The sequence below is a fragment of the Phytophthora ramorum genome (genome assembly GCF_020800215.1).
Source record: "Phytophthora ramorum isolate Pr-102 chromosome Unknown Phyram_PR-102_s0001, whole genome shotgun sequence".
Lineage (NCBI taxonomy): Eukaryota > Oomycota > Peronosporomycetes > Peronosporales > Peronosporaceae > Phytophthora > Phytophthora ramorum.
Genome location: NW_027150647.1, coordinates 3,887,366 through 3,906,592, shown reverse-complemented (window position 1 = coordinate 3,906,592; position 19,227 = coordinate 3,887,366). Strand labels below are relative to the sequence as shown.

The window sequence follows — 19,227 nt, the reverse complement described above, 5'->3', positions numbered from 1 at the left end:
TACTCGACAAGTGTATGGTCCGGGGCTTACAGATGTCGGCGTAGAGCTGGTTTAGACCACGAGGTCAAAGCTCCAGCGTCCAGTATTGCGAAGCTCTGCAAGGACAAGTTGGGCCGTAATGCTGATACGGCGAGTATCGTCATGCGAAGCCGGGTTCGGAGACTTTGGCGTGTATCGTGTTGTACTGATGTCGCTGTTTGCTTAGTGGACGGAGGACACCCGTTCGGACGGAAAGAGCCCGTATGCAAGCTGTGAGCCACAGGTGACGCGACTCGGCTCAAGGAATACACGACAGCGGACGATTACAGCTTCAAGTCCCAGTAGAATATCCCGCATGCCTGGACAGATGAACGAGCCGCACTCAAGAGACCGCGCGTCACATGCTAGCGCCATGCGTTTCACGCCGGGATAGCAGGCCGCACGACTTGAACTTGCTGCAATGTTTTAACACACGGCCAAACAGTTGACTAAGCAGCACGTGTGTATCTAAAGGTACTACTCATCCATTCGCATTCGTCGCGTTTACCACTTTGCCCGTCCGACGAGTTGTGTTGATTTTGTCGGTTTGCAATCTATCGTCCACCGGCACCGCCGGACATGCTCATGCGGCTGATCTGACCCAGGTACTCCGAGTACGAGTACGAGCCGCCGCTGAAGCTAGCCCGGTCTTCTACTAGCTTCCAGAAGTAGCGGCCCTCGGCCGGGTCGCCCTCCCGCATGATCACCACGTTCTGGTACGGCAATCTCTCCGCGCGGATAGCCGACAGGATCGCATCCACTCGGGTGCTTGTGTCGTCGTGGGGGGCCAGAAGTTTCAGCTGAGCACAGTACCACCAAAATGAAGTTGGAGAGAGTAAGTAATCATACATCCGCCATTCAAACAGTGCCCATTGCTGAGCACACCGACAACTGCAGCTTACCTGGCTGCAGTCCACACCCTCCATGGAAGGAACGCCAAAAAGGCTCTCCAGAAGCTCGGGAGGGGCCGAACGGCCGACCCACAAGTAGAGACTCAGCGTATCGTCCAGCAGGAACACGCCATCACACTGCAGTCGCTCGATCGAAAGGTTGATCACCGGCGGAAGCACAATGGATTTAGCGCTTTCACTTTCGGCACCCTCAGCCTGGTCGGCGGCGCCAGGCAGACCCGCCTCCGGAGGCATGTTGTGTAGAGCGAACATTCGCGGGTAGATGAACACCCGCGACAGCTCGACCGGCATGTTGTTCAACTGCATAGAGCACACGTGCCCAGTGTTAGTGGACCTTCTTCCAGCGCACATCGTGATAAGCTCGAAGCAAGTACAGCCAGGCGTACCTCATACTGCAGGAACGCGCGCTCGTCGACGTTCAAGTCGGTGCCGCCACGCAAGGTCGAGTTTTTCAACAGGGACATCTACACGCACAGAACAACGCGCTCAAGTCAGACGCAGCCCTCCAGAGATGACTTTAAGTCGAAACGGGAAACGTACGATATACAGAGGGAGAAGTTGCAGCGACTCCGGAAGGTGCAGCTGGTAACCAGAAGGCTGCTTTGCGCCGTAGGCACCAGAGCTGCGGTAGGCGCGCACAATATCCGCACACTGTGTCTGCAGTCGCGATCGACCACTGTCCAAGCCGGTCTTGAGCGCCACCTCCAGCGCGTTCTTAGCCATAATGTTGCACAAAGCATCCTGGTCAACCTGGCGGAAAAGCTCCGCAAATACTGAAGCCGGGTAGAAAAGTAAATATCGGTTAGTAAACTGCTGGCACACACAAACCAAGGGTCAATCGTCCAGTGAGGAATCCTACGTTTTGTGACCGGGATGCAAACAGTGTGCACGCGGATGCGACGCTCACCGCCCGAATTCGTGTACAGCAGTCCAGCCTGAACGGAGATCGTCGAGGACGTCAAAAGAGCGTCACTGTGCGTAATTTCCACGGCGAAGGTAGAGTCTGCATTGCACGTCGGAAGTGCAAGAAGATCCGGTCCACGCAAGAAGAAGTTGCCATAGAAGTTAGCGAGGCGCATTCCCTTCGTACAGCGCACACGCATCACAGCCTCCCATGCAGTCTCGCGCACGAGGCAGTGAGCCAGTTCGCTGCGGAACTTTTCGCCATCCCGCTCAGCATTAAATGCCGGGTAGTAGTATACTTGGCCCGCCGAGTACTTCGACAGTGAACCTAAATATCACAATATAATCAGTTAGCATAGCTTCAAAGAGGGCTGCGAGCATCAAACAGCGATTAAGTTAAGCAGCGTACCCATCGAGGCGATATCAGTGTACATAGATGAAAATAGGAACATGTCAACGCTGACTTGCTGGCGGCAGAAATCAATAGCGTTGGTACGGTAGAACCTGCAGCAAAAATATTCACACAAAAGCATCACGGCAAAACATTAACATCCAGGTATTTCCCAACCATTTGCTGTCTGAGGCTGGAAAAATCAATAGCATGTACGCAACGTACGTGTCCACCGGCTGCAACAGAGTGTGCTCCTTGTCGGTTCCGTACAAACGCGGGTTATCGCGGTTTCGGAGCGCACCATTTCCAGTCGACGGCAATGAGTTCTGGAACACGATCATTTTTCCACCGATCGACGACTTCATATTCGTTTAAAACATTAGATATTAGTACCGTAGTCGTCACCTTGATGATGGAGCAGGGACGTACCATGAGCTTGAAGGCGACGCGAATAGCAGGCCCCAGCGCTGTTTCAGCCGAGCGGGCATTCTGGTGAATTGCCGGCAGAGTTTCAAGCAGCATTTCAATGACCTCGCGAGAATCACTCAGGTTCACAAGCAGCTCATCCGGAATGGGGATAAAGAGTTCGTCCAGGTCTGCAACCACCATCATTTGTGGGGCCTTCAGTGTCGACTGCAAAAAAAATTCAAGCCAAATGCAACTTTTAGGCTCGACCCAAACCAAGGTAACAAAAACCTCTTGCAGCACGAACCTTCAGGTTGTAGAAGTGAATAGAGCTGTCGTACGTGAGGAAGCCAACCCGCGTACGCGGGGCCCCGGGAAGGTTATCAAGCTGCTCTCTAATCGTGTCAACCGCAATTTGAACGGAACCAGATGCAACAGCAGTGGCCGAAACGTCAATAACAAACACGAAGCACGGTGGCTGGGGAGGCCGCATCATGTACTCTGAAGGCGCAATGATCTCCACGCTCCCCGAGTTCAGCTCCGGGCGCTCTTCGCGGTCCTGACGCAGCTGGTTGGCGCCCAGGTGGCAGAAGTACGCGCTGGCAACGTCGTTCGAGACACCACAGAGGTTGCACCGCCAGCGACGGCCATTATCCACCCACTGAACGAACGGGTTCATGTACGTGCGGCAGTGGCGGCACCGCACAACGCCAGTGGGGCCAAAGTTCACCACATCCAGGTCATCCTCCGGCGGGGCCAGCGGTCGAATAATAATACCGTACGTGAGCTTGGACTTGTTGGCGTGGTCCAGCGAGTGCGGCAGCGAGTTCACCGTAAGTCGCATGTAGCGCGGGTCGCACTGCGCCGCCATCATTTCCTCCGTCATCGGCGACGCCTGCTGCATCTGCTGGCCCTGGAACCCTGGCTGACCTGCATATCCATCTGCACAAAACATTAAAAAAAAACATGGTCAGCACATATTGGTCCTCTTTAACATCACCACAGACGACGCACCGCCCATCATGTCGTTCGGCTGCTGAAAGTTACCGCTCGGCAGGTTGCTGTTGTAAGCCTTGGGCTGCTGCTGGTTCATCATCTGCTGCTGTGGTGGCTGTTGGTTCATGGCAGGAGCAATGGCGCCTGCCATGGGTGGAGGCGGCGCTCCTCCCATTGGTGGCGGCCCCCTCTGCAGTGCGGCAGGCCCCGGAGGCCCGTTGTTGAGTCCCATGGTGGCGAACTGTTGCGTGAGTCCGTTCTGGGCGTTGGGAGGTCCCTGGTTCATGGCAGCGGGCGGCGGCGGACCGGCCGAGCGCATTCCTTGACCCATGGGGGGCGCGAGGCCCACAGGCGGTGGGCCACGCATCATCTGCGGCTGGGAGATGGGCGGCCCGCCAATGGGAGCTCCGTAGCCGCCGCTGCTCATGGGGCCACCAAACTGCTGCGGGGGAGGCACCGTGGGCTGGCTGGCCGGGCCCGATGAAAAGCTGCGGTTTGGGGGCGCGAAGCCACGCGGGGCTGCGCCCATCTGCGGCGGCGGCGCGTGCAGGCTGCCGGCTGAAGGTGGGCCACTACTGGCGCTGCGTGCGAAGGCGGGTCCGCCGCTGCCCGAGAGCGGCGCGTTCACCTGCGCCGGGTTGAAGGGGCGGAACGCATTAGCGCGCGGCGGCTGCGATTGTGGCGGCTGCTGCTGCGGGGGCGGCTGCTGTTGCGGAGGCGCGCCGCCGTACGGCTGGTACGGAGGGTTGTTCATGGCCGGAGGAAGCGCTCTCGACCGCTTTCGGATATCGATGAAGCTCCACGCGGCCGGGGGGCAGGTTCGTTTCTATCTTGGACGTTTTTAGTGTATTGCACACCACGTTTCTATCGCGTTAGAAACGTCACCTTCAACACTCATCATGGCACACTTCCCGATTCACCTCCTCAATGGAGAAGACACCGATTCTGACGCGCACCCACCGCCATGACTCGCGCCACAGTCGACGACACTTGCTGCTAGCCATCACGGGGCTGCTGGTGACGCCTGCACTGCTGCTCGCGACGGTCTTCAACTGGAAAGGCTCTCTAGCTCCAGTCGCCAGCGACCTTGTAACCCGTCCACTACCCACGCTCGACATGGACGTGACGCCGACGAACCTGCTGTCCCATTGCGACGAGAGGTTCTTCACACAGACGCTCGACCACTTCGATGTCGGCGCGCCCACCTACCAGCAGCGATACTTCGTCTGTGACCAGCACTTCCGACCCGGTGGCGTCATGTTCTTCTACGTCGGCAACGAGGCTGACGTCGAGCTGTACCTGAACCACACGGGACTCATGTGGGAGAACGCCGGCGAGTTCGGCGCCATGCTCGTGTTCGCGGAACATCGCTACTTCGGCAAGTCGGTGCCGTTCGGCAAGGACGTGACCAAGCACATGCGGTACCTATCGACGGAGCAGACGCTGGCCGACTACGCGGTGTTGATCACATACTTGAAGGGGGATCTGAAGCGGGATATCCCTGTGATCGGATTCGGCGGGTCGTACGGAGGTATGTTGGGGTCGTGGTTTCGGATGAAATACCCGCACATCATTGACGGGGTCGTTGCGGGCTCTGCTCCCATCTTGTCGTTCCTTGGTGATGAGGTTCCGCTCGATAAAGGATCCTTTGAGCGTATCGTTACGTTTGATGCGTCGGAAGAGGCAGGATCCGCTCCAAACTGTGCGCCTAACGTGCGCCGTGTGTGGCCGGCGATGAAGAAGTTGACGAAGACGAAGCAAGGTCGACAACAGCTGAAAAAGGCTTTATCGCTATGTGACTCTGTGAGACTGGAGTCTGAGAAGGATGTGGGGGGGATCAGGGACTGGGCCAAGTCAGCATTTGACTACATGGCCATGGGGAACTATCCATACCCATCGTCGTACATCATGAACGGCGTCAGTGTACTGCCCGCTTACCCAGTTCGAGTTGCGTGCTCGTACGTGGCTGGAGATTTTGCTGCGGACGATGATGTGGACCTTTTGACTGCTTTTTCCAAGTCAGTTGGTGTGTACTACAACAGTACAGGAGACCAAGAGTGCTATGAACTCAGCGCCTCATCCAACGAATCGGCTATGGACTCGGACTTCTGGGACTTTATCTTCTGCTCCGAGATTTACCAGCCACAAAACGTTGACGGCGTGAACGATATGTTCTGGCCCGTTCCGTGGAACTTCACTGCCGACAACGAAAACTGCAAGAGCGAGTGGGGTATCGAGATTCGTCCGCTTTGGGCCACGACGCAGTATGGCGGGCGCAAAGCACTGAAGGCGGCTAGTAACATCGTCTTCAGTAACGGGAACTACGACCCGTGGTCGGGCACGGGTGTGCTGCAGAACTACTCGGACTCTGTCATCGCGTTAACGGTTGAAGGTGGCGCCCACCACCTCGACCTCATGTTCAGTAACAAGCTCGACACAGCCTCCGTTTTGGCTGTGCGCGCCGCAGAGAAGGTGTATATGCACAAGTGGGCACGCGAGTTTTACGAGCATAAAGCAGCCGTTGCTAGTGAGTGAGGCGGAAGCAGTGAGCATGAATAACTGAGAGCGCTTGATCGAGCAAAGGCTCGCTTGCTTTGTACAAACGCAGCAGCAGTTCGTGATAATGTAGATCGGTTATGTACGGTCAACTTCAACATGACAGTGTCATGATGTCCACAAGTGAGCTGAATGCAGGCGTGCAGGAAGCGCGTGCATTCTACTGCACAAACCACCCCGCAAGAGAAGGCTGTCAGGCGAAGAGAAGACCCTCATCTTGTCGGATGCGGTTGAAGGTGCGGAACCTGCCGACCGCGTACGATTTTTCAGGTTTCTTGGCGCGTTAGCGGTGTTTACTTTACTTTTCGTTGACAAGACAGCGAGTACAGGTCGATACTACACTGTGAACAGCAGTTGATGAAACAAATAAGGGAGAGCCAACAAATCTGCTGTCCCAATGCGACGAGAGGTTCTTCACACAGACGCTCGACCACTTCGGTGTTGGCGCGCCCACCTACCAGCAGCGATACTTCGTCTGTGACCAGCACTTCCGACCCGGTGGCGTCATGTTCTTCTACGTCGGCAACGAGGCTGACGTCGAGCTGTACCTGAACCACACGGGACTCATGTGGGAGAACGCCGGCGAGTTCGGCGCCATGCTCGTGTTCGCGGAACATCACTACTTCGGCAAGTCGGTGCCGTTCGGCAAGGACGTGACCAAGCACATGCGGTACCTATCGACGGAGCAGACGCTGGCCGACTACGCGGTGTTGATCACATACTTGAAGGGGGATCTGAAGCGGGATATCCCTGTGATCGGATTCGGCGGGTCGTACGGAGGTATGTTGGGGTCGTGGTTTCGGATGAAATACCCGCACATCATTGACGGGGTCGTTGCGGGCTCTGCTCCTACCCTATCGTATTTTGGAGATGAAGTTCCCCATGACCTTGGGGACTATTCACAAGTCACGACATTCGATGGATCTCTTGCTGCTGGATCTGCTCCAAACTGCGTGCCAAACGTTCGGCGAGTATGGTCAACTATGAAAACACTCGGAAGAACTGGCGGTGGGCGACGCAATTTGAAAGAGGCGTTGACGCTCTATGAAAGCAACCCTTGGACTCGGAAGCGGATGTCGAGGCACTAATGAGGTGGGCGAGAGACTCCTTCGACTCCATGACCATGGGGAACCCACTCATGAACGGTGTCAGCGTACTGCCAACCTGCGTGGCCTGCTCGCACCTGCAAGACAGCTTTGACGACACCGACGATGGTGATCTGGAGCTGCTGAAAGCATTCTCAAAGACAGTTGGGGTTTACTACAACAGCACGAAGGACAAGGATTGCTAGCAGCTAAGCGTGCCGTCAGCTGAAGACGCAATGGGCATCAAGGACATGTTTTGGAGTGCCCCATGGAACTTCTCAACTGACAACTCGAGTTGCCACGCAGAGTGGGGCATCGATGCCCGCATCGCGTGGCCGACAATTCACTATGATGGTCGCCGCTTTCTGAGGTTGCAAGCAACATCGTCTTCAGCAACGGAAACTACGATCCGTGTTCGGCCACGGGCGTGCTCAGAACTACTCAGACTCGGTGGTTGCTGTGCATATCGAAGGCGGCGCACACCACCTCGACCTCATGTTCAGCAACCCGCTCGATCCGGAGCCGCCCAAGGCCGCCCGTGCCACCGAGAAGCAGCACATGCGCAAGAGGACGAGCGAGTTCTACGCTCACAAGGCCGCGTAGAGACCGAAGCGTTGTAGGAAAAGCATGCCCGGCACACAAACCCTTTTGCTTTGCTCCCCACTCCTTGCATCCTGCAGATCTGTCATACAGTGGAAAGCCTAGTTTTCATTGCCAGGACGACGGGATCTTCCACCTCGATGACGCCCTCAGACTTTCCATCATTGATTGCCGCTCCTGGACAGCGCCGTCATCCCTTCCTTGGATAGCCGTCCTGCTTAACAACCCGCCTCCGAAATGAATGCGTCCTGCGGATAGACCGCCAGAGGTCCTCCTGGGTGTAAATGGAGCAAGTGCGTTCTTACGTGTGATGGCCACCCAAGACAAGCGCGTGGATACACCTGACGACAACATGAAGAGAGAAAGAGAGAGGAGGTTGCGTGCTATACTTTTATACTTTTGTCGATAAATTAGTTGCGAGCTGTCGAGCTCACTACGGTCGCCATGCATCGATGGCGTTTCCTTCCCTTACTGCCTCCCAAGGCTAGAGGTCTCCAGGCCTGGGACGTAAATTCTACCGCTTGGAAGTGTCCAAGCGGTCCACGAACTTCTCGAGTCGTCGACGACACGCGTCGCGCAGACGCGTGGTCGACAGGAGCTGTTTCCAGGGCGCCTTCTTCTTCTCCTTGTTGTAAATGACCAATGTACCCGTGTACACCTGCTCCATCTCCTTGGCCTCGCGGTGCGGGATCTCTGCAGGCTCCGCGGCTACCGAGCGCTCGAACGACTGCGTTAGCTGCGCCGCAACGTACAGTGCGTCGATCCAGTCGTGCGTACGTTCGCGCTCGTAGGCGAAGAGCTCCATGCTTTCTCCGGCGGGTCCACGCGCGACGATGCCGCCAATGTCCGTGGCGCGGACGCCCGCCACGGCGATCTGCACGACGGCCACCACGTCGTCCACGCCCTTGGAGAGCCACAGCAGCTCGTTGCGTAGACGCGCGTACATCTTGAGCCAGCAGTCGTCGTCCTTCTTCCAATACATCCAGCCCTGCTCGCAACACTCCTCGGCCTCGAGCTCCTCGTCCATGTCGTCGTAATCCTCCATGGCTCCGCCGTACGAGCTCGTGGCCGTCGACAGCGACGTGAGTGAGTCTGTGGACACGGACGCGGATAGCGACGACAGCATGCTGAAGCTGCCGAACGTCGAGCGCAGGCTGCTCGTGGACTTGCCGCTTGCCGAGCTGAAGCTTGCGCGCTGATGCCGCTGCCGCCGCGAAGGCATGGCTGTCAGCGACAATCTCCGCATTGACTCGCCCCCTACTCTATGTGGCTGTCTCCGCGGTCCAGCGGCGAAAATTGTGAAGTGCCACACCCAGAGAGCTCGCGGTGAAAGAGCGCGTCAGACGGGGACCGCACTATGACATCGTCGGTTGTCGCGAGTATCCGGGGCACATGAACACGGACAGAGCAAGTGTAGCAGTTTGCCGTCACTGCAAAACAACGGCATATGCCGCCGCGCCGCGCCGTAATACTTGGACAAGGCAAATCCCATGGGCCCCACCCCCGCTCGACACTCGACCAGCTTGCAAATATTCACACCCGACAGATCGCATGGAATGGTCGTTAGTTTTAAATAGGTGCAACAATAAATCTGGAGCCAAACGCCCACTATCCGAAGTCGCCGAAGGAGATCTTGTCTCTTGGTCCTATAGCGGCAAGTATCCGAAATCGGTCGTATGCGATGCCGGTCCTGGCCCCGCTGCGCAGCTGATGGCAGACCGGGCGCCTGGGCTTGATAGAATCAGGTCACCGAGTGGGGTGCACGAACTTTTGCCTCCACCGCGCCGCCATCCACTCGATGGCAGCTTTGTAGCGCGCGCGCTTGCTCGCGCGGCGGTAGGTCACGAGGCTGCCGCGATATGCGCTATTGCGCGGCAGCCGTCGCGCCTCGAGCTCTGTGATGCGGAAGAACTGCGTCGTGAGCGCGGCGGCCTCCTCGAGCCGCTGACGCCACGCGACGAAGCTGTCTTCGTCCAACAGCCAGATCTCCATGTCCTCGCCGTTCGGATCGACCAGCCGCAGCTGGCGCTCGCCCGACACCTCGACGCTCGAGACCGCGATCTGCAGGAACATGGTTTTGCTCGAGTGGTTGCCCTTGAAGAGCCACAGGAACTCGTTGTCCAGCACGCCGTACACTTTCGTCCAGCAGTGGGCGTTGTTGGCGTCTCGCTGCCAATACATCCAGTCCTCGAGCGTCTCGGCCATAGACGACGGGGACGCGAGCATCGTGCCGCGGTGCGACGACACGCTCGAGATGAAGGTGCTGGCGTCGCTGCCGATGGTGCTGGCGCGCCGCATGCGCTGCTTCACGAGGCTGGAGGTGGAGCTCATGAGCCACACACGCCCGTAGCTGAGCTGAGCTGAGCTGCCGAGTCAAATCGCGAATGCGAGTAACCCAGCGCGTCGCAGGCAACACATCCGCTGGATGGCCGAAATGTATGGAGCCTCAGATTCATTCCCATACGAAAACGGTCACCTAGTCCTCTGAAGCAGGTCAAGTCGCAAGTCAACGAAAACTACCTGCGCACATAGAATAACCTTTGTAAACGGATAGATTCACAACTACGTGATTGTAGAGGTATATATAGTTTGACCAAGTACGTTGGCGTAATCTAGAAGACCTCTATCTTTGGATATAATACATTTGTGAATTACATCTGATATTCCACATAGACACGCCATGCCGCTTCGTCACGAATGTTGGTCGCAATCTATTGGCTGGACTGGGCGTGATACAGGTCCGCCGGTACAGTACATGCAGCGACCAAGCAGCGCTATAAGCAGCAGGTGGCGTCGAGCGGAGATGCATGCTTGGCGGCGGAGATCAGCAAGAATCCAAGCGGCAAGACTGCAGTGGGCGGAAAGCCAGATTGCTGCTCCCACTCGGTGGACTTTCCTGCTAACGTTAGCCAGCGCTTGTCATAAGAGGTGGCGAGCGAGCACCGAGCCGCTGTTGTTGGCTGAGGGAACGAACACCCGCTACGACGTGTGTCGAGGGGCGTACTGCCGAAAACGGCGGCATGCTTATTGGCCCCTGCGACCATGCTGGCTGCACGCTATCTTATCTCTCCCTGCGAGCATACTGAAGCCAACGACGTTTCTTGCGATGGCCCTACATGTGTATGCCTGCGCAGACTTCACACCAGCCCAGCGCTTGCTGGATACGGCACGACAGAGGTGGCTAGAATAGATGCAGCCATCGGAAACTTCATCAGAGAGCAGGCTTCTATGAGATACTCTTTTACCCTCGTCGAGCCCAAGCGGTGTTGCCTTCATCGCGGATACCTGCCCTTGCGGGCGCTAAGACGGGATTTCCTTAGGTGATGGATATTGGGAATCCCCCCCCCCCCCCGAAAAAAAAATCAGGAATTAAATTATTTAAAACGATTTACGCCACACCACACGAGGCTGGCCCAATTTCAAATGACGGACCCATACCCGCAGCCGCAGACCGCCGAGGTGCGTCTGCGCGTGCCGCTGGACTACGGCACGTCCACGACGGAGACGTCAGGCCGCTGGGACTACGTGATTGTGTTTCCCAACCCGCCCAAGCATGTGATCGAGGTGAGCGACGAGCGCGACACCATCATCAACCGCCTGCGCGGCGCCGGCCTGCGCCTCCGCCTCTTCTACTCCGTCGGCAAGGAACTCGTGTTCTGCAAGATCCGCGCGCCTGAGGAGCTCATGCGGCGCGAGGCCGAGTACCTCAAGATGCACCTTCAGCTGGACCCGGCCGAGCTGCGCCGGGCCTCGTTCAACGGCATCCCCGAGTACGGCATTGCGCCGTTCCCGATCCGGGACGTGAAGCAGACGTACAGGTACTCGCCGTTTGACTACATCTTCGCGCCGTACTTCCAGGCCCGAGACTTGCAGCCCTTTTACACCAAGAAGGGCCCCAACGGCTCGCTGTTTTCGAGCACCGACCGAATCAGCCTCATCGAGCACATTATCACCAACCACCAGACAGGAGCTGGTCAGGACATCGACCGACTGATCTACGAAGAAATCATCGTCGAGACCTACCCGTTGCACGAAGAGGAGGAGAAGATGAACCTCAAGGAAAAATGGATCGTGTGGAACAAGTCCCCGATGAATCAGCCCTTTGACCGCATTTGCCAGTACTTTGGCGTCAAGGTGGCGCTCTACTTCTTGTATCTGGGACATTACACTAAATGGCTGCTGTACCCGACACTGGTGGGCATCGTGACGGGCGTCGTGAGCTACTCCATCCCTCATGACGACTACAACACCGTGTTCGCGTATATCTCGCCGATCTTTGGTGCCTTCATGACCGTCTGGATGACCATTTATCTCGAGAACTGGAAACGACTCAACTCACGAGAAACGCTTCGCTGGGGCACCGCACACTTTTCGGAGACGGTGAATCCTCGTCCGCAGTTCTACGGTGAGCGCATCCCTTCGCCCATCAATGGCAAGTCCACACGATTCTACCCTCCACGCGAGAAGCTCAAGCGTGTGGCCTACAGTTGGGTCGTCATCTCCTTCCTCATCCTCATCGTCTTTGTGCTTGTGTCATCGATTTTCATGTTGACATACGACCTGACCAAAGGCAACGACTCCGACAAGCTGGTGCTGGACGACTACAAGTACGGATCGATTGTGTCCTCTCTTGCAAACGTTGTGCAGATCACTATCATGACCAAGATCTACAATTACGTTTCCGTTTTGCTCGTGGATCAGGAGAACCATCGCACGGACATGGAGTACGAGAACAGTCTCATTGTCAAGACTGTGATTTTCCAGTTCGTTAACAACTACGCAGGTCTCTTCTACGTGGCGTTCCTGAAGGAGGGCTTCGAAGGGTGCGATGTGAGTTGCATGCACGAGCTGGAGTACATGCTCGCCATTGTGTTCTGCTCTCGCCTATTCGTGGGCAATATCACGGAGGTGGCCATTCCGCGCCTGTTCGTATACATGAGCAAGTACCGTCTGCTGGGCCACTTGGACGAGTACAAGAAGTCCGACGCCGAGCGCGAGCTGTTTATGGCTCAGTACGACTGGCACGGCACCTTCGACGACTACACCGAGATGGCGCTTCAATTCGGCTTCACGACCATGTTTGTGGTGGCTTTCCCATTTGCGCCACTGCTTTCCTATGTGAACAACTACTTCGAGATCCGCCTGGACGCCTACCGTCTCATTTTTGAGTCGCGCCGTCCCCGCCCGCGTAACGTGCGCAGCATGGGATACTGGTACCTGGTGCTACAGGCCTTCGCAGCTATATCGGTGTGCACGAACGCTGGTGTTGTTATTTTCACTGGCGACTTCTTCAATCACCTCGGAATGGCGACCCGTGTGTGGATGTTCACGATATTCATCGGCGGTATGTTCCTGTTCAAATACTTCCTCGAGGTCTGCATCGACGACGTGCCGGAAGATGTAGCCGTGCAAAAATACCGGCAAGAGTTCCTCATCAGTAAGTGTCTGTACCACATGCCCGACGACGATGTGAATTGCCCGATCGGCGACGACTGCGATGACCCGGAGAACAGACTCACCATTGATGACGAGGACTCCTCGTGAGCGCGCACGGCCAATTTACATGTAGCTCATGCCTCTTTGCTTTCAGCTAAACTTCTTATGTTAAAGTTGTGTTTGTTTGCACCACACCCTGCGTCTAATGATCGACGGCAGCGCTGCGTCGCGATCTTTCCGCAGCCAGAGCATGTCTTGGAGGCGTATTCCTCTTTGCAGACGATCGTCAACCGGCAGCACGGCCAATTTACATGTAGCCCATGCCTTCTGCTTTCAGTTAAAAGTTTGCTGCCGGGCTCTTTTCTGCGTGTTTATTTGAAATGGCTACAAAATCAAACAGCGTGTTTCAAAACAAAACGGCGTGTTTAGTCTGTCCCTTTTCAGCCAATCGGATTCTCCATAGAGACAGCTCGGCCGTGCGGCGCTTGGTTTTCTCCTGTGGCCTTGGGGTCGGTTGGCCCAGTGCTGGCTCGGCATGAGGCGCCTAATGATTGACGGCAGCGCTGCGTCCTCTGCGGGGGACGACCACCGACCCACAAGCGAGAGCTTTGGCCGAGAAGCAGCACCCCGAGATAGAGGGCAGCGTCCATACGACGAGAAGGAGGAAAAGACCGCGGAGGTTAATACCGACGACGAACTATTCGCTACGGGACACTTCCCCGTGGACGACAGTGCGTGGGAGGGGCTGGAGACCGCGTACAATTTTCATTTGCAGCTCGCCCCGGGGCCTCCGACCATCCCGTGTCCAATTTGTCTGCGCGTGACGCAAACGCCCACCCGTCAGGACTGTGGCCACGTTTTGTGCTTTTACTGCATGCAGCAGTCGATTGCTGCGTTAGGTGACTGTCCGTTGTGTCAAGCGCAACAGATTTTCAAAACCGGGAAGAGCGACCTGACTACTGCACCCGAGACGGAGATGCGAACCATGTATGCTCAAGATCTGCACCTGCCAGTAAGAGTTTATCGTGTTGACTGTACACTTTTTGACGGGCTACTGATCACTGTATATGGTGCTTTTCGCTGTGGTAGATCTCATCGTCGGCCATGTTATCGCTGCCTTATCAAAGCTCCATCGTCCAAGTAGACCAAACGCACTACGCGAATAGTAGAGGCAGTGGGGCTATCACTGCTGCCATATCTTCTGGGTTCGATGGTAGAACACACCATGACCTTCTCTCGAATCCGGGTGATGGACCTCTTCAGCTGGACAATCTGAGTGACTTGGACGATGTGATCGACCTTGACGATTTGGTGTCTTCGGACAGCGAGCGCCCGTCTCCTCCAGTAGCGGCGAGAACTTCGCTTAGCGGTAACTTTGTCCCAGGGCCAGCACGGCATCCTCGTCTGGCTCTTAGAAAGAGCTCACTTGTGCATGCTTCATCAACCGGGGAGGCAGAACCCATAATTGCGTCTAAAGTCACTCGGTTTCCCGCTAGTCAAGCAGGCAAACGGAAAGTCAGGTCACGCAAGATCAAGCGTGAGGAGGTTTCAATTGCCCATTTGGAGTGGGAAGCTGTAAAGGCTGAGGGTTCGCCTCCGGACGAGCGGTATGACTGTGGTCTGACTATTTTCGAGAACCTTTTAATTGTTGTCGGCGGCATTGTCGGCAAGCTCCGACTGAACGATCTACACATATTAGATCTTGCAGAGAAACATTCGCCTCGTTGGATCCAACCGCAGATCAGCGGTACACCGCCCGCGTCGGGTAGTCTTCTGCAAACATTTGTTTTCAAGGACACGCTTTATGTTATTGGAGGCACCATCGACGGCAAGTTCCTTACTGAACTCCATGCGCTTAACCTCAGTACGTGACTGCATTGCTGCTCGACCTGTTGCTGCGATTGCCTAACATAACTATTTGCGCCACAGAGTCTGGCGAGTGGAGATGGGAAAAGGTCGAGGTGGCTGGAATGCCACCATCAATGAGATACTGGTACTCACTGACAGTACTACACGGAATGGCTATTCTGTACGGAGGTTACGGGCACCCACAGCGACTCAGCGACACATTCGCGCTACGTTTCGGTCTGTGTGCTGTGAGACTGATACCCATGTGTGGGGCGTGAACAATCAGCACTTCTAACATTTTCGCGACTGTTGCAAGCAGACACTGAGACTCCGACATGGGTGGAACTTCAGCCGCGTGGTGATCTACCTGGACCGTCCTCCACGCACTCTGTATGCGTCGTGAAAGATCGCATGTACCTTTTCGGCGGGTATGACGGCAAGTACCGTCGTGGACAACTTTTTGCGTTTGAAATCGGTAGGTGGAAATTGACACGCTTGGATGCGTTGGGTTCGTGAGTAGCGTTGAGCTGACCTAGACGTACCTGTACAGTGGGTGTATCAAACGAACGCATCGACTGCGTGTGGCGCAAAGTGGAGACTCAAGGACACGGACCTGCGTCACGCTACACGCACTCCGGCGCCAGCATCGGCTCACAATTGATTGTGTACGGAGGCAACACAGGGTGCTTGAAAGGTGACGCGTATGTGCTGGACCTCGGTACTGGTACGTCAGCTGCAAAGCTCTTCAAGGCATCTTAATAATTCTGATAGTTCTAATTGATTTGTCTTGGTCTAGGTGAAGAAATTCCGACGTGGAAATTGGCCAAGTGCGATCCCCCATTGACCCCGCGTGCGTGGCATCGGGCGGTGGTCTACAACGACGCGATGTATGTGTTTGGAGGACACACCGCGGACGGAAATGACAACAATGTGATGCGTGTTGCAATCCGCGCCTCCGCTCCGTAGATTGACACCATAACTTAGTTGAGTTTTGAAAGCCATAGCTCATTTCAACTTGATCTGGGTTAGACTTCTTTTTAGCCAATAAACCCTTTTTAGCCAATAAAAGCAAAGAAAATTAAAACTTGGGTACGTCGCGTGCCACTTTCCATCAGTTCTGGTCGTGATGCAGTGTTTCCCTCGTCAGCCCATGCGTGGCGCAGCTCGAGGTTGCTGGTATTTACTGGTGCTAGTGCTTGTATCTAGTGTATCTGCCGCTGCCTCACACAGCTCAAGCGGCAGCGGCAGCGCTTCTGTGGAATTCTGGTCCGTCGGGGATGGCTCTGCGAGTCGGACCAAGCGAGAAGAGGACGTGGCATCAAGCGCAAATGCGGGTGAGATTCAGTTCCCTACCATTGCAAAAGTGGAGAGTGGAAAAGTGATTGCAGGTGCTGAAACTGCGTCAAATACGGACAAGTACGAGATCGTGGCCTCTCCCGTCGCGACGGAGCCTTTGCTGGTGCTGTCAGCTATGGCTGCAAGCACCCGACCGCCGAGTGAATCTCCAGCGAAGAAGGGGTCAGAGAGGAATGGAGATTCTCAAGAGGGCTCAGAGTCGGTAATGCAGGAGGTTGAGATGTCGACAGTGCCGCCTGAGGCGATGCACGGAGTTCCGTCGAACCCCACGCTCGTGAACGCCGTGGGGTTCGATGGACGTGCAGCTGTGACTTGGAAGGCGCCGGATGATGATGGTCTAGATTCTATTGTGGCTTACGAAGTGGGATGGTTTGATGAAGAGGATAACGTGTTGGTGGGGACGCAGCGAGTTACATCGTCTTCTGTGAACTTTGTGGGACAAACTGTACCAAATGCTAGCGCTCCTATGGCCGCTGCAGACTTTGTACCAACTTCAACAGTTGTGGAGCCGTTGATTAATGGTCGCTCGTATACATTCAAGGTCCGCGCCCAAAATTTGAACGGGGTTTCCGTCTGGTCGGCCAAGTCTCTGGCGGTTAGTCCTCTTCATCCGCCCGATCTGTGTGAAAGACTTTCGTGTTCAGGTCATGGCACCTGCTTCCCAAACTATCACAATGACAGACCTACCGATTTGGGCAAAAACAGACAAAAACGTGTGCTGAGTATGCCAGACAGTAACACTGCTATCGACGAGAACTCGCTGGATGCATTATGCATTTGCCGACCTGGTTACAGTCCTCCAGATTGCAGTGCCAAGAGCAGCGAAGAAGATGCTCAGCATGCGTGGCAAGTGAATAAATGGAGCGAGTGCGATAGTGGCTGCGGTGGTGGAAGGCGGTCGCGGGACGTAGTGTGTTTCGACATTGCTATGAATCAAAAAGCACCCTCGGAAGACTTTTGCACAGATACCAAGCCGTCAGTCACAGACATATGCAACGGTATTGAATGTGGCTCGAAGCGTGTTGTTGTGAAGTACGAGGTGGAAATGAGCTACGATGAAGTGATTTTTTCATCAACGGCTAGGGAAGCCTTCGAGCTTGCGTTTACAACAGAGGTAGCGTCTGCGCTCCAAATTCATCGATCACGCTTAGAAATCACATCACTTGAGCGCGGCAGCATCGTAGTGTTTTTCCAAATCTTGCCAGCATCGCGTGTCGGGGAGAAATCGCTCAATGACATCGTCGAGAACCTGCAAGATCAACTGGTCAATGAAACGAGCACCTTACGGTCTACGGGAACGTTCGCGCGCCGAATCGAGTCTAATGGTGCAAAATTGAGTTTCTCAATTGCTGATCAAACCGTGGCAGGGGGCGCCGAAGACATCTCTATCGCCGGGCTCATCGGAACTATGTTTGTACTGGGTTTTTTCGTGTCAATGTTCGCTTGGTTTCTTCGTCGCCGCCACTACCGTCTTCTTAAGGATGACGACGGACGAAAAGTGGACGGAGTGGATACAGACACTTTGGAAATGGAGAAGCCAGGATCTGGTATGAAGCGCATGAACATTAGAACCACGAACTGAAAAGTATATGCAACAAGTTGAATAGATCACCGCTTTTTGTAAGTGTCTAACATTGACACATACTCTAGTACTGCACAAATAGTAATGAGTCAAAGTTGTTTCATTTAGGTTATATGCATGCAAACAACTGCAATTTTGCAGAAACCATTTGGATAACTCAGCTTTGAGTATCACTTCCGCGAACGCTCGACTAAGCCGACATCTTCCACGAAGTCAAACTTGCCGGACAGAAGCCGGTTTCGGTACGTCTCAAGGTACTCCAGCAACGTTGCCGCAAGTGGTCGATCTCCTTTCCCATCTTCACCAAATTCGAAGACAGCGTTCCTCGAGCTTGTATCCGTCACAAGAGCTGCCCCATCAACGTTTGCAGCAAAAGGGATCAACGAGGACTTCCAACCTTTGACAGACGCCAACGTTTCTGCTTTGTTGATGATGTCCTAATATAATGCACAAACAAATCAAACGTTAAGGGCAAGAAATTATGCACTACATATAGTCGGTGGCGTACATCAGCCGAGAGCGACTGCAAAGTGCATGGAGATAGCAACATAACGTCAGCAACCAGCACGATTACTCGACAGCACAAAACTCACGTCCTACCTTGTACTCATCAAACCAAATGCCACCGCTTTGCGTCGTCAGCAAGCTACGCAGCTCCTAAATACGACAAAACTGCCGTCATGAACTACCCATCAACAGGCTCTCTTGTCCACCGACAAACCTCCGGGATCTCCATGCCCAGGGTCTTCTCCAACGCCTCAATATCTACGCCCAACCAGCACACACGATTGTAACTCAGTCGTCTAGTAGCCTAAATACGACTGTACTAATATCCTTGAACTCAAGCCCCCCACCAGCATTCTTCTCCACCGCAGACTCAAGATCCGCTTTGCGCTGGAACCAGCTCACGATATCTGCACGTGAATGCCACCATCAGTCGCCGAACACGCCCACCTCTTGTTCTTCTTTCTAGAACTCACCGCGAATACATTGGTCCCTTTCGTCCACGTCCATTGCGCCCTTGCGCGGGTTTCCTTCGGCCACAACCTGCACGCCCGACATGCTCGCTGCTCAGTATCTCGACGACTGCAACGCGATCTTTGCCAGCGAAAGGTTGCAATCGCTGATTGGCTTAACTAA

General features: G+C 55.1%; 9 protein-coding genes across 9 annotated transcripts; 5 read left to right on the top strand and 4 right to left on the bottom strand.

The window, feature by feature from the left end:
• Positions 1-572: 572 nt before the first annotated feature.
• Positions 573-4,378, bottom strand: KRP23_947 (Protein transport protein Sec24-like; the record flags this gene model as incomplete). The annotated part of the gene is made up of 10 exons (XM_067894816.1): positions 573-818; positions 921-1,229; positions 1,316-1,393; positions 1,470-1,702; positions 1,789-2,160; positions 2,242-2,336; positions 2,449-2,582; positions 2,653-2,856; positions 2,936-3,570; positions 3,643-4,378. 10 exons carry the CDS (start codon positions 4,376-4,378, stop codon positions 573-575), a joined length of 3,042 nt encoding a protein of 1,013 aa, XP_067751514.1.
• Positions 4,379-4,551: 173 nt separating this feature from the next.
• KRP23_946 (Lysosomal Pro-X carboxypeptidase) lies at positions 4,552-6,159 on the top strand (the record flags this gene model as incomplete). The annotated part of the gene is made up of 1 exon (XM_067894805.1): positions 4,552-6,159. The coding sequence occupies one exon, from the start codon at positions 4,552-4,554 to the stop codon at positions 6,157-6,159; it is 1,608 nt and encodes a 535-aa protein (XP_067751513.1).
• Positions 6,160-6,404: 245 nt separating this feature from the next.
• On the top strand, positions 6,405-7,868 carry KRP23_945 (Lysosomal Pro-X carboxypeptidase; the record flags this gene model as incomplete). The annotated part of the gene is made up of 3 exons (XM_067894794.1): positions 6,405-6,450; positions 6,535-6,960; positions 7,738-7,868. The coding sequence occupies 3 exons, from the start codon at positions 6,405-6,407 to the stop codon at positions 7,866-7,868; spliced, it is 603 nt and encodes a 200-aa protein (XP_067751512.1).
• Positions 7,869-8,379: 511 nt separating this feature from the next.
• KRP23_944 (uncharacterized protein) lies at positions 8,380-9,087 on the bottom strand (the record flags this gene model as incomplete). Its single annotated transcript, XM_067894783.1, has 1 exon — positions 8,380-9,087. One exon carries the CDS (start codon positions 9,085-9,087, stop codon positions 8,380-8,382), a length of 708 nt encoding a protein of 235 aa, XP_067751511.1.
• A 524-nt stretch (positions 9,088-9,611) lies between these two features.
• Positions 9,612-10,163, bottom strand: KRP23_943 (uncharacterized protein; the record flags this gene model as incomplete). The annotated part of the gene is made up of 1 exon (XM_067894772.1): positions 9,612-10,163. The coding sequence occupies one exon, from the start codon at positions 10,161-10,163 to the stop codon at positions 9,612-9,614; it is 552 nt and encodes a 183-aa protein (XP_067751510.1).
• Positions 10,164-11,288: 1,125 nt separating this feature from the next.
• Positions 11,289-13,409, top strand: KRP23_942 (Anoctamin-7; the record flags this gene model as incomplete). Its single annotated transcript, XM_067894761.1, has 1 exon — positions 11,289-13,409. One exon carries the CDS (start codon positions 11,289-11,291, stop codon positions 13,407-13,409), a length of 2,121 nt encoding a protein of 706 aa, XP_067751509.1.
• Positions 13,410-13,836: 427 nt separating this feature from the next.
• On the top strand, positions 13,837-16,115 carry KRP23_941 (Adagio-like protein 3; the record flags this gene model as incomplete). Its single annotated transcript, XM_067894749.1, has 6 exons — positions 13,837-14,313; positions 14,391-15,165; positions 15,231-15,386; positions 15,469-15,624; positions 15,700-15,873; positions 15,946-16,115. The coding sequence occupies 6 exons, from the start codon at positions 13,837-13,839 to the stop codon at positions 16,113-16,115; spliced, it is 1,908 nt and encodes a 635-aa protein (XP_067751508.1).
• A 184-nt stretch (positions 16,116-16,299) lies between these two features.
• KRP23_940 (uncharacterized protein) lies at positions 16,300-18,087 on the top strand (the record flags this gene model as incomplete). The annotated part of the gene is made up of 1 exon (XM_067894739.1): positions 16,300-18,087. One exon carries the CDS (start codon positions 16,300-16,302, stop codon positions 18,085-18,087), a length of 1,788 nt encoding a protein of 595 aa, XP_067751507.1.
• Positions 18,088-18,257: 170 nt separating this feature from the next.
• KRP23_939 (uncharacterized protein) lies at positions 18,258-19,149 on the bottom strand (the record flags this gene model as incomplete). Its single annotated transcript, XM_067894728.1, has 6 exons — positions 18,258-18,524; positions 18,596-18,610; positions 18,688-18,744; positions 18,809-18,852; positions 18,942-19,001; positions 19,068-19,149. The coding sequence occupies 6 exons, from the start codon at positions 19,147-19,149 to the stop codon at positions 18,258-18,260; spliced, it is 525 nt and encodes a 174-aa protein (XP_067751506.1).
• Between the last annotated feature and the right edge of the window lie 78 nt (positions 19,150-19,227).